The sequence below is a fragment of the Scomber japonicus genome, chromosome 18 (assembly GCF_027409825.1).
Source record: "Scomber japonicus isolate fScoJap1 chromosome 18, fScoJap1.pri, whole genome shotgun sequence".
In the NCBI taxonomy this organism is placed as follows: Eukaryota; Metazoa; Chordata; class Actinopteri; order Scombriformes; family Scombridae; genus Scomber; species Scomber japonicus.
Window position 1 is genome coordinate 20,277,690 of NC_070595.1, and position 24,236 is coordinate 20,301,925.

Here is a 24,236-nt window from a genome sequence, read left to right on the forward strand (position 1 = left end):
GTCTGTATCACCGCTAAGACTGGTTAGCTTTAAGTCAGCTAATGTTGTAATATTTTGCACATTGTAAGCCAACAAGGACCATTTTTATGTAACCGATTAAAACAAGTGAGCCATTTTGTATTTAAATCTGCTAATTTCTCGACAGTGAAACCGCTTGACAGTATTAATCTAACATGAAGCTTGAGCCGTGTTTATTGTCGTTAGCCTAGCATTGTTTTATGATATACTGTAAATTAGTACAAATATAAGTCTGGGTGTCTTTTTTGCTGCTGAAATGTCGGTCGATAACATTTATATTTGTTTCATAAGCTAGGTGTTTAGTTATTACGATTTACTAGCCCTAATTAGCCAACCTTAGCTCGCTAGATGATAACTTCTCTGTAGTCTTTTGATTGTCTTAGCTGCTAATTAAAGTGTTTTACGTTAATGGTAATGAATCATGTGTTTCTCTTCGGTTTGTCTCATACACAGACTGCTCTAAGCCAGGCAGTGAAACATGCTCAACCTGCTGTGAATTTGGTTTTTGACTTGTGCCACCTAAATTAAGTCAAAATGAATCGTCCAAAGCCCACAACTCTCAGACGCCCCAGTGCTGCAAAAACAACGGGTATGATGCTAACCCCCAAGTGTTATATAAATATTAAATTATTGTAGTTATGCAGAAGAAAATGACAAGTTACTATGATGCTTTTCTCAGGGCACCCTCCACCAGGAGATTTCATCGCTCTTGGATCAAAGAGTCAAGGTGGAGAGCCCAAAGCCCCTGCTGTCCTCCTGAAGCCAGCAGCCACTGGTTTACCTGCTGATCGAAAGAGAGAGACGTCCTCCACTCTGCCCTCCTCATCGGGTCTGTCCAGCCTCGCCAAGCGCCCCAAACTCTCCACCACCCCTCCAGTCAGTGCTTTGGGACGACTGGCTGATGTTGCAGCAGTGGACAAGAGGGCAATATCACCCTCAATTAAGGAGCCATCAGTAGTCCCTATTGAAGGTAAGTCATTAGCTTTGTAATAGGCTTTAAAACACCAGCTTAAGTATGCTACAAACCTTGTGCTTTTTATTTGACACATTCTCTTTTTGTATGGCAGTGCCACCAGCAGTGCTGTTGGATGAGATTGAGGCTGCAGAGTCAGAAGGAAATGATGATCGTATTGAGGGACTGCTGTGTGGTGCGGTGAAACAACTCAAGTTGAACCGAGCCAAACCTGACATCACGCTGTACCTCAGCCTCATGTTTCTGGCCAAAATCAAACCCAATGTTTTTGCCACTGAAGGAATTATTGAGGTAAGGCTTCTGTATATGCTGTTACGTGTATGCTCAGTGCAAAATGACCCAGATGCTAATTACAATGTTGTAACGTATATATTTTTCCTTTTTCTTTCCTTATGTGTTCCTATAGCAAAATTGCAAAGAAGGGAGTTAGTTTTTGTTGATGGTGATAATCATGAAAAAAATGTATGCACATAGTTTAAAGTACATCAAACCTTCCTTTGACTTCAATCTTTTAATGGTGATTTATTCACAGATATGTCTCAATAAAAATCCCATTAAGTTTTCTTCTGTGTAATTGCGTTATTAACTAACTTGAAACATTTCTGATCACCAGGCCTTGTGCAGCCTCCTGCGTCGAGATGCTTCTATCAACTTTAAAGCAAAGGGCAACAGCTTGGTGTCTGTTCTTGCATGCAACCTGCTTATGGCGGCATATGAGGAGGATGAGAACTGGCCAGAGATCTTTGTCAAAGTGAGATTCTCCTAATGACTCCAAAATTTGAAATTCCTTCTCCATTGTTTTATATTAAACATGTATGAACTCTTTTTAAAATTTGTCAATCTAATATTTTCTTTCCAGGTGTACATTGAGGACTCCCTGGGAGAAAGAATCTGGGTAGACAGCTCTCACTGTAAGAATTTTGTTGACAACATCCAGACTGCTTTTGGCACAAAGATGCCCCCTAAAAGTATGCTGCTGCAGGCTGACACGGGTCGTTCTGGTGGAGATCTCAGTGCAGGTACAGTACACTGAGGAAACACACCGACTTGTTTTGCTGGTGCGGGAAACAAATGCTGGTTGCTAATGTTGCTTTTGTATTTTCATGTTTGGTATTTTAGGTAGCAGCCCTCACCCTTCAACTCCTGACGAGGACGACAGCCAGACCGAATTGCTGATAGCGGAAGAGAAACTCAGCCCTGAGGATGATGGGCAGGTTATGCCCAGGTATGAAAACCAGCCATAGAGATTTGTGGGATGCTACAGTGTACAATCACATTACGTTAGATTTTTTATTGATGATAAGTAATAATAATAAGCAATAACTATACTGAGTTCCTGGACATGTCTCTTGTCTTTGGCATACTGTAGGTATGAGGAACTAGCAGAGAGCGTGGAAGACTACGTACTTGACGTCCTCAGGGATCAGTTGAACCGCAGGCAGCCGATGGACAACGTGTCCCGAAATCTGCTGCGTTTGCTTACAGCCACGTGTGGCTACAAAGAGGCGCGGCTCATGGCTGTGCAGAGGCTGGAGATGTGGCTCCAGAATCCGAAGGTGAGAGGTGTAACACATATCCTGGAATACACCAACATATGCAGTACTGTATTTCACTTATTTCACTGGCTTTATTTTCTCTCTGTATTAAAACACTACATTTTGGGAGAGAATTACATGATTTTTGATACAATACTAACACAATATGTTGCCCATCATAAAAGTAGAATCATAATATTGGTGGCATTTTCAAAAAGCAATATACTTAATTTACTGGTGCCAGTATACATTCTGGTACCACTTTGTTGATTATGAATTTCGGAATTTTGTGCTACCTTTCTCTACCCTTGTGCCACTGCTACACATACTTTTTTTTTTTTTTTAGATAAATGTAAAATGATCATCCATAAAAAGATATATTTTGTTTCCTTTAAATGATAAGTATTAACTTCCTCTGTTTGTGTGTGTACAGTTGACTCGACCAGCTCAAGACCTTCTCATGTCTTTGTGTATGAACTGCAACACACACGGAGCCGATGACATGGAAGTGATCTCCAACCTGATCAAGATCCGCCTCAAACCTAAAGTACTCCTCAACCACTACATGCTCTGTGTCAGGTATGTGGAGCCTTTTTTATTTATTTTTTTTACCTTTTTGTTCACTCGCTGGTTTCACTAACTTTTGCTTTGGCTGTAAATCTCTAGGGAGCTGCTCAATGCTCACAGAGACAACCTGGCTACTATGGTGAAGCTGGTGATCTTCAATGAGCTGTCCAATGCCAGGAATCCAAACAACATGCAAGTCCTCCACACAGTGCTACAGCACAGTCCAGAGCAGGCTCCAAAGGTGTGTTTTTTTCCCCCTTATCAATTGTTTAAACAGATACATTTGTAAGTAATGTCACATTTTAAAACTGTAGCATTTTGGAAAGATGCTCATTTGTATTTATTCTCATTTGTTGGCTTTGTGTTTTTAGTTCCTGGCGATGGTGTTCCAGGACCTGCTAACCAATAAGGACGATTATCTGCGTGCCTCCCGAGCATTGCTGAGAGAGATCATCAAACAAACCAAACATGAGATTAACTTCCAGTCCTTCTGCTTTGGTTTAATGCAAGAGAGAAAGGAGGCTAGCTACGTGGACATGGAGTTCAAAGTAAATGCATATGAATTGCTCTCCATCCTTTTGTTTTCAGCTGCAGTCTCCAATATATTTAGACTCTGAACTGTTTATCCTCGTCTCTCCCGTAGGAACGTTTTGTTATCCAGGTGACAGATTTGCTGACCGTCTCCATGATGTTGGGCATCACTGCTCAGGTCAAAGAAGCTGGCATAGCATGGGACAAAGGAGAGAAGAAGAGTGAGTGATGATTATTGGTTTTAATGGGGTATTTATTTGTCATAGTACACATGATTAGCTTTTCGCTCAACATGTTTCTGGTTTTCTTCAGATCTGGACGTCCTGAGGTCGTTTCAGAATCAGATAGCCTCCATACAGAGAGACGCTGTGTGGTGGCTTCACACTGTGGTTCCAACCATCAGCAAAGTCGGTGCAAAAGACTACGTCCACTGGTATGGATTTGTGTTTATTTTAACAGTTTGTATTGTTCAGACTGCTATGTTTCCAGCTATATTATGAATAATGTATTGAATCTCTCTCTCGCATCTGTAGCCTTCACAAAGTGCTTTTCACAGAGCAACCGGAGACATATTACAAGTGGGACAACTGGCCTCCTGAGAGCGACAGAAAGTGAGGCTTCCTCCAGTTATTCACATATTTTCTTCATACTGTTATCTACCACTGTGAGTTAACTAAGCTGTTTCCCATCCTTAGTTTCTTTCTCCGCCTATGCTCTGAGGTGCCTCTGTTGGAGGACACTCTGATGCGCATTTTGGTGATCGGGCTGTCACGTGATTTGCCCCTGGGCCCGGCCGATGCCATGGAGCTGGCAGATCACCTGGTCAAGAGGGCTGCCGGGGTTCAGTCTGATGGCTTGTGTGATGATCGACATGGTCTGTAACTTTTTTTTATTATCAAAGTTAAAGTTGTATATATTACACTGTGGCAGAATATTTGGACATTTGCTAAACATGTGTTTCAGATTATTGAGCAAACAATAGAAGACTTATAAAGGGCTGACTCTTTATTTATTTCTAATTCTATCCTTACAAGTTGGGGGAGAATTACTGTTAGGAAAAGAATGAACAAAGGAAATGTGGTCTTAATTGTTATAATTTGAATATTACTTGATATGTCAGTTTAAAGCTCGACTGGCTGTTTCTTGTTAAACAGATCTGGAGGTCCTGAAAGTGGAGAGGATCCAACTCATCGATGCAGTGCTGAATCTGTGTACATACCACCACCCAGAGAACATTCAGCTGCCTGCAGGGTACTTCAAACATCTTTACTGGCGTGCAAAACATTTACCGGTTACACTGTTTACAGTCTAAAATAACAAATGACTCTTAATGTTTAAGGTACCAACCTCCAAATTTGGCGATATCCACGCTTTATTGGAAGGCATGGCTCTTGTTGCTTGTCGTGGCTGCATTTAATCCACAGAAAATAGGTATAATTAAAATTCTATGCTGCATATACAAGATTATAAGCTATGGTATATGTATTTTAATCATCTCTATAAATATGGTGTGTTACCTGACATTTTGTTTCTGTAGGTTTGGCTGCCTGGGATGGTTATCCTACACTGAAAATGCTCATGGAGATGGTTATGACAAAGTAGGTGAAGTGGTTAACATTTATGATTAAAGTATTTCATTTTGATGATGCTGAACAACTAACACACAAATGCCTCTGTGATTCCATAGTAACTATACCTACCCGCCTTGCACCGTTGCTGATGAGGACACAAAGACGGAGATGATCAATCGTGAGCTGCAGATCTCTCAGAGGGAGAAACAGGAGATCCTGGCCTTTGAAAGCCACTTGGCAGCAGCATCTACCAAACAGACCATCACAGAGAGCAACAGCTTGTTGCTGTCTCAGCTTACCAGTCTGGACCCACAGTAAGAGACGAAGAGGAACTTATTTATACACATGATTTAACTCAAGCTCTTTTCAACACTGATCATTTTGTTTCTCTCTGTCATGATAGTCTCAGTGTTTTACAAGGCTTTAACAGTCACCTGTATTCCATTATATAGCATGTACCATATGTCATACACAAAGATTTCAAAGAAGGCCAATAAGCACCTATTTGTCTCAAGTTTGTTCCAGCTTCATTTAAATGTATAAAAGTAGGACTGAAAAGTCAAATCCTCATTTCGTTTGATTGGATCATGAGCAGCTAACTTTGCAGTCTTCGTAATTTTATGCTGCAGACAATCCAAAGTATTCCCAATGGAAAGTAATCCACTTAGTCCATAGCTTACATTGTGCTGGTTTCGTGAAATCTTGATGAAGTGTACCTAACAGTTGTGTGACTGGAGGATGAGCTAATGTGTTTGTGTTCAGGGGTCCCCCTCGACGACCTCCACCTCAGGTCCAGGAGCAGGTTAAGACCCTCAACCAATCTTTGCGTCTCGGCCATCTCCTCTGCCGCAGCCGCAATCCAGACTTCCTCCTCAACATCATACAGAGACAGGTGATGAGAAGCACACACTACTACCACTATCGCCACAACTCTCTGCTTGCTTAACCATATTTCTAGAAGCTTCTCGGTCTGAGGAAGCAAAGGTTGTTTTTTTTTTTAATAAAATGACAAGAGGTTGAATTGCAATAGACCACATAAAGAAAGCTCCATCATAGATAAAAAATAGATTTCATCACAGCGTATCTCAAACTGATAGAAAAATCAAGGTCACAGAATCCTTGTCTCATATAGAGTAAACTAATTGACAGAGAGATTGGCAGCTGACATATTGGTTTTGAACAGATAAATTGAACCTAAAAGCATGTAGCCGAGCTTATACAAGAGGAAACATCACAGTGTCTTGCTTTCTACTGTCAGTGTGTGTCCTGGAACTTCATTCATGTTCAATCCTTCCACAGGCTTCCTCTCAGTCCATGCCGTGGTTGGCTGATCTGGTCCAGTCCAGTGAGGGATCTTTGGATGTGCTCCCAGTGCAGTGCCTGTGTGAATTCCTCCTGCATGACGCTGCAGATGACAGCCTGCCAATAGAGGATGACGAAGAGGGAGAGAGCAAAGAGCAGAGGGCCAAGAAGAGACAAGTATGTAGCAATGATTCATTCATTTGGATTTTTTACTTAATGACAGGACTTTATTCATCTTTGCTCTCAAAGTAATTTGCTTGCTGCCAAATTTATATGTTTTTATTTGTACTTTGCAGCTGGGTGTGAAATAGTCTTGACTAATGCTGAATTCTGTTTTCCTGTCAGAGACAACAAAAGCAAAGGCAGCTACTTGGACGGCTCCAGGATCTTTTATTAGGCCCCAAAGCTGACGAGCAGACAACATGTGAAGTGTTGGATTACTTCCTGCGCCGTCTCAGCTCTTCTCAGGTGGCATCAAGAGTCCTAGCTATGAAGGTACGGTACTGGAAGCAGGAAACATCTTATGATCTCTAGCTGCATTGTGTTGCTGTTAAAAAATAATGATATCTTATATTTGTGCGCAGGGTTTGTCATTGGTTCTGAGTGAAGGAGGCTTGAAGGACGGAGAGGAGCGGGAGCAGCCCATGGAAGAAGACTCGACAGATGCTGAGCTCTTGCCTGGGTACCAGTGGCTGCTACAAGACCTCCCAAAGCTCCCCTTGTTTGACAGCGTTAGGGGCATGACGTCCACAGCTCTGCAGCAGGTCAGTGTCACAACGGAGTAGACGTTGTTCCTCACCTGTGAGCTGTCAATAAGGGAATGATTTTACATTGAAAGTATGTCTTGTCTGTCTGCTCCTCCAAGGCCATCCATATGGAGACAGATCCACAGACCATCAGTGCTTATCTCATCTACCTATCCCAGCATGCACCAGTGGAAGAGCAGTCTTCCCATAATGACCTGGCTCTGGTAATCACAAAAAGTTGTTTAAATTCCAACTACATATATTTCTTTAGTCAGATTCTTCATGAAGCTCTGCTAACACGGTTCTACTCGACTGCTCCTCTTCTCTCGCTCTCTGCAGGATATTGCGCGGCTGATTGTTGAGCGTTCCACCATCATGAACAGCCTGTTCTCCAAACATTCAACCAGACCAGAGTCTGATGCTGTTCTCAGTGCTTTCCTCACCATCTTCTCCACCTACATCAAGAGGATGAGGAAGACCAAGGAGGGGGAGGATCTCTACAGCTGGGTGAGCACTGGCATTAGTCGTGTTACTACTAATTACTAAATTAACATAATACAACATACCCTAAAGTATTTTTGCAGTAAAAAAAACATGAAGGCAGTTTTGGACCTAGTGACCTGACAAGTTTCCTGTGATTATTTGGCAGGAAAATGTATGTATTTTAGCAACCAATTAGCAGACACTGCAACTGAGGATGAATCCCTGTTTGATGACTGTATTCAGGCAATATTAGGGAAATCTGAAAGGGTGGAAACACTTGATAAATCTTTACGTTGGTCTTTTTTTTCCCAGTCAGAATCACAGGATCAGGTGTTTCTGCGTTGGACTACAGGAGAGACTGCCACTATGCACATCCTTGTAGTCCATGCCATGGTTATCCTGCTGACTCTTGGGCCTCCTAAAGGTAGTCCTATTCACTTTTTGTTCACTAGGATCCTTGCATTGATAAAGACACTGTGAAAACATGCAATGCTAATATGTATTTTTTTGTGTGATCATTACAGGAGAGAGCGACTTCTACAATCTTCTGGACATTTGGTTTCCCGATAAGAAACCCCTACCCACTGCCTTCCTGGTTGACACATCAGAGGAGGCCCTTCTGCTGCCTGATTGGTTGAAACTTAGGATGATCCGATCAGAGGTTGCCCGATTGGTTGATGCAGGTACAACTACTCATAGTATTGAAAAATGTGATTTGCTCACTAATATTTTACTTCTTAACAGAACAACACATTTGTTTTCCCGCAGCTTTGCAAGACCTGGAGCCGCAGCAGCTGCTACTGTTCGTACAGTCCTTTGGCATTCCCGTCTCCAGCATGAGTAAACTGCTTCAGTATTTGGATCAGGCTGTCTCCCATGATCCACAGTCACTGGAGCAAAACATCATGGACAAGCGTAAGAGAGATATCAAGATTTATAGTGTTACAATCTTTAGTGGCGTTTCAACCACAGAAACTTTCCCTCTGCTCTAAGAACCTTTTGAAGAACGTAGTTCCTCTATCTGCGTTTCCATTGAAGTGACTACGGTCTAAATGCAGTTCCAGGGAGATTGTTTTATCCCACAAAAAGTCCCTGCTGGGGGTATAGTACTTTCCAAAATTACAGGAGCATGGTTGTGCGTCATTTCATTCATAAAACAGGGAAGTACTCATGTATCACTTTAGGACCTGTTACAAGGGGAGGACATTTCTTTGTTTGTTGATGTTAAAAGTAAAGTAAGACATTGTTGTCTGCTTCCAAACTCATTTTAAAAAAAGAGAGAAAGAAAAAAAGAGATAGCTAGATCAAAGCTTTGAATCAGAGAAATAAAATGTTACCTTCTGATTGTTTCACAGCAGTTACATTCCAAAGCAATAAATAGTCATCTAACACTCAACAGATGTTAATTTCAGTTGCATTTTCCTCTTCTGCATTTCTCCTTTTCATTCAGTCATTACATCTGACTCATGCAGCAGTAAATACTAAACACTGGATACATCTGTGTTGATATTGTCTCCTCAAAGTATCAGGAACTTTTGGTGGAATCCCGCTTTTGATTTATCTCATTTTGTATTTCTTCCACAACAGATTACATGGCCCATCTGGTTGAGGTGCAGCATGAGCGAGGTGCCACTGGGGGGCACACTTTCCATGGATTACTTAGCTCCGCTCTTCCTCCACACAGAGGTCAGTGGCTTTAACCTCCAAGTGGTTTTCTATGTGGAGTTAAAAGGCTTTTATTGAATGCTCACTCATTTATTGTAAATTAGTAAAACAATATTAATATTTGTCCCTGGTTACATTCCTCCTCACAGATGGTGCTGAAACAAGTAAGGCCAAAGTTACTGTGGAAATGCCCCACAGCTCTGTGAAGATGAGAGCAGCCAGTCAGCTTCCTGCAGTCGGGCCTGATGATGATCTAGCTGGAATGATGCTTCAGGTAGAAACTTACTCTTTCTTTCACATCTTTTTGTGTTCTGACTTTTTCAGCTTGTTTTTTTTACCTCCAAACAAAAAGTTCTACCCTTTAGTTATTCCAAACACTGACCTGTTTCTATTGTGTCTACTTCAACAGATATTCCCTTTAAATGTGGACCCTCGCTGGCACGGTCCACCTCCCAGCCAGCTCTCCCTGGCCTTGCAGCAGGCCTTGGCGAAAGAGCTGATGCGAGCCAAGCAGGGTCACATCCAGCAGGGTGGGTTGGCCTTTCGCCTCCTACAGACTCTTGCAGCCCTGCTCACCTCTACCCATGCAGGACCAATTGTCATGTCAATGCACCATAACCACGCCCTGTCCTGTCCTCTGATGCGCCAACTCCACCTTTACCAGGTAAAGCATGCTGACAAACACTGCATAATTTTGTACATTGAGTTATATATATTTATATGCTTCGTGCCATTCTCGTGATGCAATATGTCAGGGTTAGGGTTACCTTGAGCAGATTTCTTTAAATTTGGATGAACTGATTAGTACCTGGTGGTCAAAGACAGTGTGAGCTCAACAAACACATTTTTGGCCATAACTTAATAATTCATATGCTAATTATGACAGATTCATACACAATTCTATTAGGATAAAAATGATGACGCTTTACCTTTTCCTAAAAGGTCAAAGGTCAACTTAATTTTGGCATACGGTTCACTTTTAACTGCAACTTCACTGTTTGGTGGAGGCATAAAACTCTGATGTGATATTTCTAGTCTTTAATTTTCTCCTTCCTGATGCTCTCTGTTTCCAGCGCCTCGTGTCCCAGGACATTGCTTTCTCCTCGCTCTTCCTCAAGGTCATTGTTGAGATGTTGATCTGGTTAGACAATCCAACTGTGGAGGCAGGACCACTGAAAACTTTGCTCAAATCCTTTGCTGGTCAGAACTCTCACAAACACAGGCACAATGATGGTGAGCACCTCAGTTATAGATGTTTTGATAAGTTGATTAATTGATTTTATATAAACAGTGAATGACGGGAAGTTTCTGCCCTGCAGTTCGTACAGGTTTCCTCCACCTGGCCGAGGCGTTGGCTTACCGCAGAGACGCAGAAGTACCAGTGAGAGCCATCATTGCAATGCTGAAGGCTGGAGACAGATGTAATGCAGAGGCTGAGCTCATCGGGAAAGGTAATAATAGAAGCATAGTGTGGATCAGAATTTGCATTGATTTAGTTTAAAATGAATACCACATCTAGTGTTCCAACTATCGATCAATCAGTTAGCTTATTGATAGAAGTTAATTAATTACAATCTTGAAAATTGATGTATTGTTTTAAAAAGTTCAACTTTTTTCATATATCAAATAAAAATGCCAACCATTTTGCGTAATTGCAAAGGCATTTTAGCAGTGACGGACATTAATCATGTTTAATACACTGCAGGGGGATTTCAATAAAGCAGTTTTCTAAGTAAACAACTCAACACTTAAAAATTTAACAGCTCAACTCTCCCAGAACCATTTTTGCTCGGTTCCACTGAAGCGTAGACGCCAGACAATAAAATGAAACAAAAACCAAAGCAGTGCGAAAAACAGAAGGTTTCAGCTCAGCCCAGCAACCACACCTTCAAATAAAACGTGATGAGTTTGTAGATTTGTGTGAACTTCTCATAAGACACAAAACCTATAATATGCTGCCAATTAGACACAAAAGCTTGTTTTATAACATCATAGTAAATATTGGCAGTCCAAAGTGAATTACTAAGCATGCTGGTTTCTATTATTTTTCAGTTTTACAGGGGCTGATGGAGGTGAAGTCGCCATATTTGGAGGAACTGTTGTCTCTGTTGATGACTGTTGGTACACAGAACGGAACAGCCGGCCCTGTTGCCATGGTGATTTCCTTGCTGCTTCAGGAAAGTGAGGATCGAGCTGTGAAAAAGGAAGTCGATTCAAACAAGTGAGCACCGAACTTTCATTTCCCTCTCAAGTCATGCAAGAAACATTCATATTTGACTGGACTAAATGACAAACACGGTTTGGCTGTGACAAAAATAGCGAGACGTCTGTCGCTGTCTGTGGTCTCGCACTTGTAAACTTGTGCCGTTGGATTGGATTTGGAAGCGTTTAATTTGTTTTGCAGCGTTCTGTTTTCCTTGCAGATTTATGTGCTGTGAAAATCACAAAATCTTTTCTACGTTGCATTCACTTTAACCCTGCCTGTGGTACGTAGAAGTGGTGTCTGATGTTATTGATATTTGCACAGTCATCACAGGAAATTTTCACCGTCGTCACAGCAGTAATTATCCATTCCTGTCATTCTTTTGTGATGGGCTAACAACATAATGAAAAGCAGCCAACTCAGATTCCAAGTGTAACTCCTAAAATGTTGGATTTCTTGGTTGAATCGAAGCAGAGAACTTTTTCAAACACTTTGCATAGTTCATCTGTATGGCACATAAATTTTCCTCTGAAGTTTCATTAAGGCTTTAGAAAATTCAGTAGATGTTTAGTTATATTTCCACAAATGTAACCTCTCAGTTTCATCTCTGCCAGCAGCTCAGAGGTGACAAAATCAGGACTGAGCTCGGGGTTGCTGGTCGACTGGCTGGAGCATCTTGACCCTGAGGTTACTTCAGTGTGCCCAGACCTTCAACAAAAATTACTGTTCGCCCTCAACAAGGTAAGATAAGCTCTGCCTGCAGATTATGTGCTTGTCTTATCACAATAAAGTAAAGTAGTAAAGTTTGCTTGGCGTGTATGATACATCTTTCCTTACGGTTTCTCTCCTTCAGGCACGAGGCACTCCTGCCTACAGACCTTATCTCCTGGCCCTGCTTACACATCAGTCAAACTGGTCCACCCTCCTGCAGTGCATCAGTGCTCTTCTCAGCAAGCGAAGAGACCACAAGTACATCATTTTAAAAGTCCTTTTCTCAGCCACTGCTTGTGTGACTTTAGTAGATTGATGTAGTAGCACAGAAACAGTGTGATCTGGTTGTGATTAGATTTTATTGAACATGATGTGAGAGATCATGTTAAGTGTCTTGTTGTCACATCTTTCAGACTGGACCCATCATCAGCCCTGGATTTCCTGTGGGCCTGCAGCCACATCCCTCGTATTTGGCAAGGACGTGACCAGAAGATCCCTCAAGTAAGAATCAAAAACCCATTTACAAGTCTCTAGTTGTCACATGTTTTTTTTTTACCTTTCTTGGAGACCACAGTCAGAGGTAGTTCATTCTTCTGAAGCTGACATCTTGTGTGTTTTTCCTTTTTGTCTGTGTAGAAGAAAACAGAGAAGTTCGTGCTGCGACTCAGCTCAGAGGAGCTCCTCAGCCTGGTGGACCTGATCCTATCAGAGTCAGAGCTCAACAGTCACGACCCATCTCATGAAGACACCGTGGACCAGGCCTCCTGTTCTCTCATCCAGTCTAGGCTGCCGCTCCTTGACTCCTACTGCAACGGAGATATACAAAACATCAAGAAAGTGTCAGACTACCTCATCAACTGTACAAAGAAATGGGAGGACAGGTAAGGTTTATATTAATTATCTATTATAACATTATATCATTATTAAATGTTACATGTTTGAATTTTACTTACACCAATACGTTTCTCTTTCCTCTGGCTCATCCTTTCTTACTTGAAGACACATATGCTCTTCACATTTTGTCATACAAGGTTCACCAAAGTGTTCATCCCATCTAGTTTGACATATTGAATTGTTCTTTTCTAATTAGCCCAAAATACTGTAAGTCACCCCTCCCTCCCCCCCATTATGGTGTGCTGATAAACTTGGGATAAATCACACTAGATTTTCCCTCTCAGTGCAGATGAACTTTTCAGACTTCCTCTGTCAGCCACAATGCTGTGGACCAGGGAAAACTCGATAATTAGGTCTATTGGTGTGAAATTAAAACCAGCAGAAGTCGTCTGTACTGTGATCTCTTTAAAAGCTCAGTGTATTATAATGAAGCCAAGAGGATTAAGGCTGAAGCTCTAAACTTGCCTGTGTTGTGAATTCCTGCTCTGACTTAGCTGTCAGAGATCAGGGTGCAACTCTTTGTGGAGGCAAACCCTCCTTTCATGAATATGTCTCTGGTTATTAAACCACTTTAATGAGGAAACTTTGGCCAAGGTCAAGCAAAATTAGCTTCAGAATTACAGTATTTTAAGTACAGCTAAGCTGTCTGGTAAAATGGTTGCTAGTGAAAATATGGCCAGATAAATACATGTTGAAAGTTAAAGGGTTTTGGCCTTGTGTTGAGTAAACACTTGATTGTATGTTAAGCATTCTTCTTATGAAAGCTTGCTGTCAGATAAGCTGGTGTTTATTCCAATTACACACCAAATATTGAGCACTGAGCAGACTCTTTACTCTTGTCCAAGGTCGCTCTGATTTGCTTAATACATAGCTGTAATAAACTCTTCAGTTAGTAGTTAGTAGAGTTCGGTTAACATAATTTGAGCCTGACAAGAGCCTTAGCCAGTAAGAGGATTTTATGAAACAGCGGTGACTTGAAGGCAAATACTTCAGATTTACATTACGCTATTCATGTGCCTAGTTTGTATTAATGTACATTCATTTTTGTCGCTTGAGGACAGAAACAATAGAGACATGTTTTATCGTGCTCTCTTATCTGTGATCAGCTCTGTTGATAATCAGAGAACTTTTGGGTAATTTTTTTCCTGTGAAGCCGGGAACACTGTCTGCTTTATAATGCTGCTTCCACTATGCAGTCGACTCACTTCAGTTGAAAAGCTGTGACAAACTTTCTGTGGGTGCACAAAATTGGTCAACCACTCACTGTCAATTAAATAGCTTCAGGCCACACAACTCAATGACATCAGGGATTACAGTCTTGATAGCTACTAATCTTCTAGCTTTACGATGGAATTGGTCTTGTTAACAAAGAGGAGCTCAACTGTGCTCAAGAAATAGTTTTTCCTTAAAGTGAATAGCGTTGCCTCAATTGGCGGCTTGTTCCTAAACCGTAGCATAAAGTATACTTCCCGTTTTGTTTATTTTGTCTTTCAGTGCGATGAGTAAGCGTTGCCAGAACTTGCTGCTGCAGATCTATCTGCACTTTCCTGAAGTAATCCAGCACGTTACCTTGCCTGAAGGCACTCTCAGCAGTGGGGGGGCTGCAGACGGCAGCAGCTGCAAGGTAAAGATTTCCTGCTTGTTTCATACATCACATAGTTTTTACCGACTCAACGTAACTGATTTCCTTTGAGACATTTTATCCCTTTGTTGATCCTCCTGCTCAAAATATATTACATTTAGTAGAAAATATGGATTAGACTGTACAAACTTCGATATTATTGATTTAAAACTGATTTTGTGAGTGCTCCAATTGGACAGCCAGGACTGAAGTAGTCTGCAGTTTAACACAAAAAAGCTGCTGAAAAATTATTATATGTAATATTTTGTCTGAATTTGACAACTCGAAGACAAATATGATTTGTTTTTTTCTTCTCAGCTGGACGTCCTGGTCCATCGCCTGGTCACGCTGCTCGCTGATATAGGAGACTCAAAGTCTGCTGAGGGCCGTGTGTCTGATGCCAACCTTGCATGTAGGAAACTGGCTGTGTCGCACCCTGTCCTTTTGCTCAGGTGAAAACAAGAAGACTACATAATACATAATAGTGTTTCAGAGATTCAGTCTACTAACTGGTATATTCTCTGTTGCCATGCAGCCTGCTCACTGTTTTGCCTTGTTCTTGTTTTTTTGTTTTTTTCTCCAGACACCTACCTATGATTGCAGGTCTCCTCCACGGTCGCGTTCACCTAAACATGCAGGAGTTCCGACAGCAGAACCACCTGACGTTCTTCAGCAACGTGCTCGCAATCCTGGAGCTGCTGCAGCCGCTTGTTTTCCACAGTGACCACCAGAGGGCACTTCAGGACTGCCTTCTGTCTTTTATGAAGGTCCTTCAGGTGGGTGGCTCACACACTTTCAAATCCTCACCATGGGATTTAGTATTAAGATTAAATTAATCTATTAATTTAAATGAACTACAAATCTGAGTTTCACAGTGTTCCTGTGTGTTTATGCGTCTCTCTTCTTGTAGAACTTTCAGAGAAGTCGTTCTCCGTTAGTCTTCATCAACAAGTTTCTCCAGTTCACACAGAAATACATAACTCATGATGCAGCGGCAGCCATTCCTTATCTACAGAAGCACTCTAACATCTTGCAGTAAGTGTATTATGCCACCGGTATCCTTTTGAAAGATATATTTGTAGAAGTTGAATAGTTCAGGGAGTTATTTTTATAATATTTACATAAACACTGGTTTTGTTTCCTCCTGCCAGGCGTCTGTCTGCAGAAAACCCAGACTTGGTTCAGTTGAAATCTTTACTGGCTGGACTCACTTTGCCGGTGAAGAGTTCCTCTGCAGAGGTTACAGCAGAAGAGAGAGATGGTAAGCACTGCTACCATGTCAGTTCTTTAGGATCTGGTTAGCGCATGAAGCTTTTACAAATCTTTCATATTTTAAACATATAATATATATAATCACCATGCAATCATTTGCGTATGTTGTGGGACAGACTAGTTTCTGCAGAAGTTTTGCTAAGTGCTTTTTGTGCCCTTTATCAGATGATATGTCAACTGGTTCCCTGCCTCTAGTCAACATATCTGCCTCAGTGTCGCTGAGTGCGGCTGACATGACGCTGTACCTGAAGAAGATGTCGAGAGGAGAGGCAGTCGAGGGTAACTTGCATACCACTGCGGCAATGTCACATGTATAACCCCCAAACTTTATGAGTAATATGAGTATTTCTTTTTTATCTGCTGTAGATGTGTTGGAGGTGTTGACAGAGGTGGATGACAAGTCTAGGAGGAGCCCAGAGATCATCCAGTACTTCATTGTGAGTCAAACAACACACATTTAAAAAAAAAAAAAAGGTCAATCTCAGTACTTCTCAGTGTGTAACCTATGAATCAACACTTTGTTTTACTGTTTGTAGAACGATCTTCAGAGACTCATGACGTCTTCTGAGGAGTTGTGTCGGAACATGGCGTTCAGTCTGGCTCTGCGCTGTATCCAGAATAATCCATGGTAAATTTACAACTTCAACACAACTATAAATACGGGAAACTCCACCTACGAAGAACCCGCCAAAACTGAGAGGAAATGTGTTGAGATAGAGACAGATAAGACAGAGAGAATTTTAAAAAATGCCTTGTTTATTACCATTTGCTCTTCACAATGTAATAATAAACCATGTAATAATATTTTGTGTGCCGCAGCCTGGCAACAGACTTCCTGCCGACGTTCATGTACTGTATGGGCAGTGGCAACTTTGACGTGGTGCAGACGGCTCTAAGGAATCTTCCAGAATATGTGCTTCTCTGTCAAGGTAAGAAGTTACTTGCTAATCACATCCGTGCTGACAGAAAGCTGTAAGAACAAGTCACTCCTGTGCAGGTTTTGTGTTAGAGTCACATGACAGCACAATGTTCTTCAGCAGAAAAATATGATGAAGAGAGTCACACATCTATTGCTACATGTTGATATTTTCTTTCCTTTCCCTCTCCAGAACATGCAGACATCTTACTCCACAAGGCCTTCTTGGTGGGTATCTATGGACAAATTGACACCAGCTCAATGATCTCAGAGTCCATGAAGGTCCTTCACATGGAAGCGACAACATAACAGGAAGCTTACATCTCCCGCCCGATGGGAAATGGTGTCATTCATTTACTGCATTCCAGACCTAGATTATTTTTTTATTGCCTTTAGTTCAAACATGGCTCTAATTTTATCATTACAGATTAACAAACTCTGTGGCTCTTCAGTAATACAAATGAAAGGATCCTCCAGTGAGCTGGTAGTAACCAGTAATGTAATAACTTCTGGATAATTTAGTGACTTCAAAGAATGTATTAAAATTTCCTCTAATTGAGTTTAAAATGTCATAATTAAAACTGTAAAATCATTGTCATTATAATAATGTCACAATTAGTACATTTGTTACATAAGGGATGCAAATTATTTTTAACTGATGATATAATAATACATTAACCAATAATTAATAAAGAATTAGAACATTATTAGGTGATGTTATTATGTCATCTGTTAAAGACCATGCAGAATATACACAATTGGAGCCATAGTAAAAAAAAAAACCTATTAGATTAATATTATAATACACATTTTATGATAATGATAATTAGTAATAAGTATTAAAGTGATCTTTGTTAATTGAAAACAATTAAAAACTGTTTTAGTGGGAGATTTTTTGCATTTCTGTAGTTAGTAAATTATCAGTCACATTATTGGGTACTTCAAATCTCAATGCATATTTTGAAAATGGCACATTGTTTTTGGCTTCATATTTTTAATTGGTTGAATTTCAAATATCAACATTATTGTACAGTTATGTATACAGTATAGTATGGTAGCAATTTTGCCATAGTTTTCCAATAGATATCGACTTTTCCAAATGTAAAGGTCTAAAGGTGTAAAGGTAATAAGAATTTGACAGGAAACCACAAAACAGTGCTCTACTTTCAGATTATTAAGACTAAGAAGCCAAAATACAAAGATGTGTTGCTGCCTTAATGCAATGTTGCAAACTCCTTAAATAGCTGATATCAGGTGTCTTTGTTTTTAAGTCATGATGCTTTACTGTTACTGAACGCCATGTGATGTCAACTGAATAAAATAACTGTTGGACATTGTCTTTTTTATTTTTTTATTGAGCCTTAACTAATAGAAACTAAATAGTGTAACTTATTGCGGCTGTTAAATGAAGTAGTTCAGTGACTCAATGGAGGCATTTTACTGCTGCTTTATTTGGAAAGCAGTTTAATGTAGAAATTGTAAAAACTAATTTCACAAGAACCAATTATTACCTTTCATATTAGCATTCTAACACCTCAAACCTGATGGAAAAGGAGGGGGGGGGAAAATAAACGGTGCAAGGTTTGTGGCCTTTCATTTTATTCCAATAATTCATAGACCCTGATAAAGCTGGAAACAGCTGTCATAGGTACGCTTGCTCTTCACTGGGGTATAGCAGACAAATTAAAGGTGTGATGCACATGCTGTGATGGAAACCGTTCTGCCATGAAAGTGTGAGTTGTTTTGCCCGGTGCCACTGACTTCATCTGAAAACCTCTTGATGGAGTCAAAGGGATAAGTTAAACAATGTGGATGCCGGTAAACTAGCAAAGTGGACGTCCCTATTTATGGTAAATTAACCATGGCGGTAATTGTTCAATCACACAGACCAAAGGATTCTTTGAAGATGTGATGTGGGTAAGGCACTTTACAGCACAGCCTGCTGCTGGTGTTTTGTTACATAGGAGAACATGAGGATGAAGCCACAGAATGGTTAAGGAGCCTCGGTGAGGGTGAGACATGCCCACACTAGTGGGTCAGTGGGACCTGTCATTCAGGAAAAAAAACAGGCATTCATTAAGATACATGAGCTGTGTGGCTGAAAGCAGCTTGTTGCAGACTTCTTTTCTGTAGCTTTTTGTTTTAAAATGTTAGCTGGTTACCAAGGCTACAAGGTCAATTTGCTCTAAATTTGAATCAACAACTGCCTACTTAAGGCGTAAAATAAGCACAATGAATTCTACCTATTTGGCTAACAAAAGATTTAAATTGTCTGAGTACATTATTCAAAGAGTGTGAATAAATTATATGTGCCTTTGTTTTCTGAACCATCATAATGCCTCCAAATCCCCTTGAATGAATATGTATTCACACATCCGTTCCCATAATTAACTTGTCCACATGAAAACCCGCTCATGTCCTACCCATCATGCACTGTAGCTGTTGATCTCCCAACTGCTGTTTCTGTCAGATGTGTTAATTGCACCTGTATGGTGTCCTATGGCCAAAAGCTCTGTTTATGGTTATCTATCAACTTACTACACAAGTCTTGGCAGCTCGGGCTCTTGGTCAGGCGCCAGCATCCTATTGGCTGGGCAGCAGTGATGCGGAACAGAGATGAGTGACAGCTAACGAGGAAGTAGTGGGAGAGAGGGAGGGGGGTGCCGGCCTGTTGCTGAATAGTCTGACGGATCACTGACAAGTTAACAACCTCTGCCTTTATTCATCATACCAGTCTGGGTGCCCTCAAATGCAGCTGCTTACAGCTAACCCCTCATTTGTGCATGATGAACATTTTGCCCCTAGAAACTAAATATCATCATGGTGTGACTTTGAGTGTGTTGTGTGGTGAAATAGTGCTATACAGCCCAGGCACATGGTTGTCAGAAGGCCTTCCTGCCCATGTGAAAGTGGACAGTGAATGAACAGCGAGCAGGAATGCGACCGGCGGACGGTTCTTGCTGTCTCTCTCAGCTACAGGAGGGGCCCTGATGTGCCGCTACCTGCCCATGCACATCTGTCTGCTCTCTGTCTTCCTCTCAATGGCACCCTCGCCTTAGATCATCTCCTCTTCCTCCACGCTTGAGATGCACTTGGCTTGCGTGGAAAAAATGTGGACCGTCTCTCGCCTCTCTTCTCGCTGGCACTTTGATGTCTCAAGTGTGATTGCTCTTGGATTGTGGCCGCTTTCCCTTGAAGGTTTTGACATGAAAAGCAGGCTGGGCTCTCAGGTTTATCCCATGGCTGGTGATCCATGACTAAAACAATCAGCCTGCTCACTGTGGGATACTATTACCAGGGAGAGTGAGGCACCAAGCATAGGGGCTTCCTCAGCCATGAAATACACTTTTCTTCCAAGTTACAAACACATTTTAGCTGTGTTGATTGAATTATACCAATCCACATTCCCATTAATAGATTTAAGTCTGAAGTTTGTGCACTAAAATACATTTGCAAGCAACCAGAGAAGACATTCCTGATGTTTGCACAGAGGTGGACAACTGAAATGATTCAACATTTGTAATGAATTAAAAAGAAATGAGCACAGTAATTGCAGTTGAGATTGACCCAATCTGATAAATATGATAATGTGACATGTCATTAACAGCAGAGGCATAAGTGACAACCCTTAAGCTTCACTTATACTTTCATTAAATATTGATCTTATCTGTGCTCATTGCTGCTCCAGCCTGCAAATTACACCAGATAGATATACTCCCATGACATTGTAACTGATGATAACCATCCATCTTTGCGTGACATTTGGCAGAACTCTTGTTTTATGAGCTAAAGTGCCATTGTAGTGGATGAGAAAGAATAATACTGTGCAGTGTTCACGATCTCCATTATGTCAGATTGTATCTTATCACAGTGAGGGCAGAATATGATAGTTAATCCACTTCAGTCATGTCTGTCAAGGAAGAACGGTGGTAAATAGCCTGCATCATTTAATTCAAATATCAGCGCACTAAAAGTGTTTTCTTAAAAAATTCCAAAAGGTAAAATGATTTCCACATCAGTGTATGAGCTCTGGTAACAGTTTGGATAATGACCTTTTTGATTTTTGTGAATAATTTCATTATCTAAGATCTGAAAAAATGCATATAAAGGGGATTTCAGATGTCCTGTTTCCTCTACTTTGCAATGAATGAACGCAAGCTCAAACAAGTCCATTTTGAAGCTGAAGCCATCTTGAAGGGCATCCCATTGGTGGCTCGCTAAACCCACAGATAATCCACATTCTGTCTCTGCACCTGAAGGTCTGCTAATGATACAATGATTGCCATTTTAGCTGTGGGTCTCCACTGTTTCCTTGTCATCCAGGGAGCTAAGAATACCTGAGAGACCAATAAAGCCTGGCATTAGCCATTACTATTGTTGTCTTAATGCCTCCTTCAATTACCCACAAGCAGCTCTTCTGAACAACTACTGTCAGAACCTCCCCCACTGGTTTTTCACCAATTTTGTCCCTGATTATCTGGATCAATGGGCATTAAAGGACCCCGGCAAAGACAAACATAGTAGTTTGGGGGGTGGGGAAGGGGGGTCCACTTTCAGACAGAACAAAAATCCCTGTAACTACCTGTGTGCCAGGGACAAACGGAGATGGCTATTCAGTCATCAGTCCCACCACACACAGTGTTTATTTAGCCACAGCTCAAACCAGACACTTTTAATCTATTTTCCTTTTCCCCACAGAACTTGAAAACCCAAGAAATGATTGTTTTTTCAATCTCTGTCTGTCCCTTTCTTTTCTTCACACACACATGCCTTCACACATACAGACATAAGTGCTAAAAGCTGTTTTAATATGATGGTTATGTTGTCTACCACCAGAGATAACCCTGATTGTTTCATCGGAGAGTTCAGGTGTCCGATGGTGTTCAAATTGCTTTAAGAGATTTCTTTAACAACGCCACGAATCAAATTATGCAATAAACACAAAATCTTTACACATCAGAGACCAAAAAAAACATTCAGATTTACTTAGGTATCCGCTTTCTGTCTCAACACGAGCTTTGAAGAAATCCAAATCAGTCAAACCCTAATCCTGACCTCTTTACCTCCACTAAGGCATTAATTTAGTATTTGAACAGGTGCAGATGAAAGGGCCACAGGTGAGGGAGTTGCAGTCCTCACTACGAGCACAGGAATGACCATCCTGTGACTCACCTCAGCTCTGACCAGCTGCCTCCCGCTGAGGTCCCGGGCTGATCAAAGCCGCCTCAGCCTGCCAGTTCAGCGGTGACAACACTGACAGGGGAATGTTTTCACCGCCGTCTGAACTGACAAGCAGTTAGCGAGATGTGTTGTTGGGTGATATGTATCTTCGGATTAATTGACACACCTGTGTTTAATTCATCTCATCAGAGATCCATCAACACTAAGCTACAGCTGGCTTGCTCAAAGAAAAAAAAGTGTTAATAATCTTCCTGTCTAGGCTGTTAATGTGTTGAGGTGTATGCTTTGATCTGAGATGGAAAAATCCTGTAAGTGTTTGGTAACACTTTGACTACTGTCTGCATACTTACCAAGAATACATGACCACTAATCTTTTGCAATTATACTTGAACAAACATATGATATAACATGAATAAAAAGTGCACACATCTGAATGGTTTACTAATCATCAATAGAAGCAGTTCCTATGACGATACATGCATGCTTCTTGCATATTAGCAGGTTTCTGAAAGTGGTGTTCCAGATTAGTTTGGTTCAAGAAATATGCTTAAATCACAATTAGAAGTAAAGTTATGCACTTTAGTTGAGTTGCCCATGTTTGTGCTTCTCATTAGTGTTATATTTAAAGATCAGTGTGTAGAATTTAACGGCATCTAGCAGAACTGGAATATGACATTTATAGGTATGTTTTCATTAGTATATAATTTGTTAGAATGAGCCCTTTATATCTCTTGATCCAGTATTTGGTTCGTCTGTTCTGGGCTACCGTAGAAACATGGTGGTGCAACATGGCAGGCTCCATAGAAGAGGACCTGCTCCCTATGTAGATACATAGGGCTCATTCTAAGATAACAAAGATGCAACAATTCTTATTTTTAGGCGATTATACACTAATTACAACAGTTATGAATATTATATTCAATTTCTGACAAGTTTGTTCTGCTAGATGTCTCTAAATTCTCCACACTGCACCTTGAACAAGACTTAGCACTTTTTGAAGGTTCAGCAGATATTTCCAGAATCCTCAAAGACTCCTAAAAAGTTGGAGTTAGGGTTAGCCACAGCTACAGATTTTAGGGTAGACAGTATTTTGCATTTTAAATGGGAAGTGTTTTAACATTTTGGTTATAAAAAAGCTTCCACAATGTGCCTTTTTTTCTTTTTGCTCATGCAAAAAAATACATGACAGAAACACAGCACTCTTCCAATACAAATAATCAGTGTTGACATGGTATAAAACACTTGTGTAAACATATAAAGATGACCACACAATGTGTAAAACTAAGTCACTGAAATACAAATCCAGTTTACCTGGTTTAAAATTAGTGGATTTCTAATGCTACTACTCAATACATTGATTGCTATAAAGACTGACACACAAATGATCATGTTTGCACTTCCTTTTTTGGTGATGTGGAAATTAAAGCATGGTGACTTTAGTAAGAAAAAACAATAAAATGAAATCAACAGTGGAGTAAACACGGGGTTACTAGGAGGGTTCAGCAAATGAGCTCTCAGGTTTGTCACTTTGTTGTCAGGAAGAGTGTGTTTATCCTGGAACCTGCTGTTCAGGGTCCACTGCCTTTGTGCTTGTTTTCATCCCTCCTCTCAGCCCCACAGGACTGAACAACTTGTGTTTTCATTATGTCTCCTTTGCAGTAATTATATTTGACATCTGTTTAAAAAAAAGGTCAGATAAGGGTTGTGCACATTTTTAAGGCGTACGTGTCTAAATGAACATCTTCCCAATCAGGTTTCCACACAGGGAGTTCCCATCCATCGCACTGATTGAAATTTCCGAAGATGTTGCAACTTGTCCGTAGGTAGGCACAGAGAGAAAAATGCCTGGGAAACATATCCTATCCATATAATACAAGAAAGATACTGGAGTACATATGGGATTGGGAAACTAATGGTGAACACAGCAGAGAGTAATGGGGTAATAATGATCCACTGAGAGATGAATCACAGGTTGGATTTTCACCTCTGTCCTATAAAGCAAGCTGTGCTGTCTGTGTGGAGGTCATGTGACTGGGAAAGGAAGGGG

The 24,236-nt window shown here is 40.8% G+C and overlaps 1 protein-coding gene across 3 annotated transcripts; it reads left to right on the forward strand.

Annotated features, from left to right (window-relative positions):
• Nucleotides 1-18,334, forward strand: ints1 (integrator complex subunit 1). 3 transcript variants are annotated; one of them, XM_053338625.1, is made up of 48 exons: nucleotides 1-105; nucleotides 472-607; nucleotides 698-988; nucleotides 1,086-1,282; nucleotides 1,605-1,742; nucleotides 1,851-2,010; nucleotides 2,111-2,216; nucleotides 2,361-2,547; nucleotides 2,960-3,105; nucleotides 3,193-3,334; nucleotides 3,465-3,641; nucleotides 3,737-3,845; nucleotides 3,937-4,057; nucleotides 4,158-4,235; nucleotides 4,320-4,498; nucleotides 4,779-4,875; nucleotides 4,964-5,055; nucleotides 5,162-5,222; nucleotides 5,312-5,509; nucleotides 5,958-6,087; nucleotides 6,495-6,674; nucleotides 6,843-6,992; nucleotides 7,082-7,261; nucleotides 7,363-7,467; nucleotides 7,583-7,750; nucleotides 8,039-8,150; nucleotides 8,251-8,409; nucleotides 8,495-8,641; nucleotides 9,314-9,412; nucleotides 9,541-9,665; nucleotides 9,801-10,055; nucleotides 10,465-10,624; nucleotides 10,711-10,842; nucleotides 11,444-11,612; nucleotides 12,209-12,335; nucleotides 12,448-12,563; nucleotides 12,719-12,806; nucleotides 12,942-13,186; nucleotides 14,694-14,823; nucleotides 15,139-15,272; nucleotides 15,404-15,596; nucleotides 15,731-15,855; nucleotides 15,972-16,081; nucleotides 16,258-16,371; nucleotides 16,459-16,529; nucleotides 16,629-16,720; nucleotides 16,912-17,021; nucleotides 17,202-18,334. In XM_053338625.1, the coding sequence occupies exons 2-48, from the start codon at nucleotides 553-555 to the stop codon at nucleotides 17,315-17,317; spliced, it is 6,576 nt and encodes a 2,191-aa protein (XP_053194600.1). In that variant the 5' UTR covers nucleotides 1-105; nucleotides 472-552; the 3' UTR covers nucleotides 17,318-18,334. The 3 variants fall into 3 exon arrangements, with proteins under 3 accessions (XP_053194600.1, XP_053194601.1, XP_053194599.1); XM_053338626.1 differs by having other exon boundaries at nucleotides 12,212-12,335; XM_053338624.1 differs by having other exon boundaries at nucleotides 9,541-10,055.
• The last annotated feature ends 5,902 nt before the right edge of the window (nucleotides 18,335-24,236 follow it).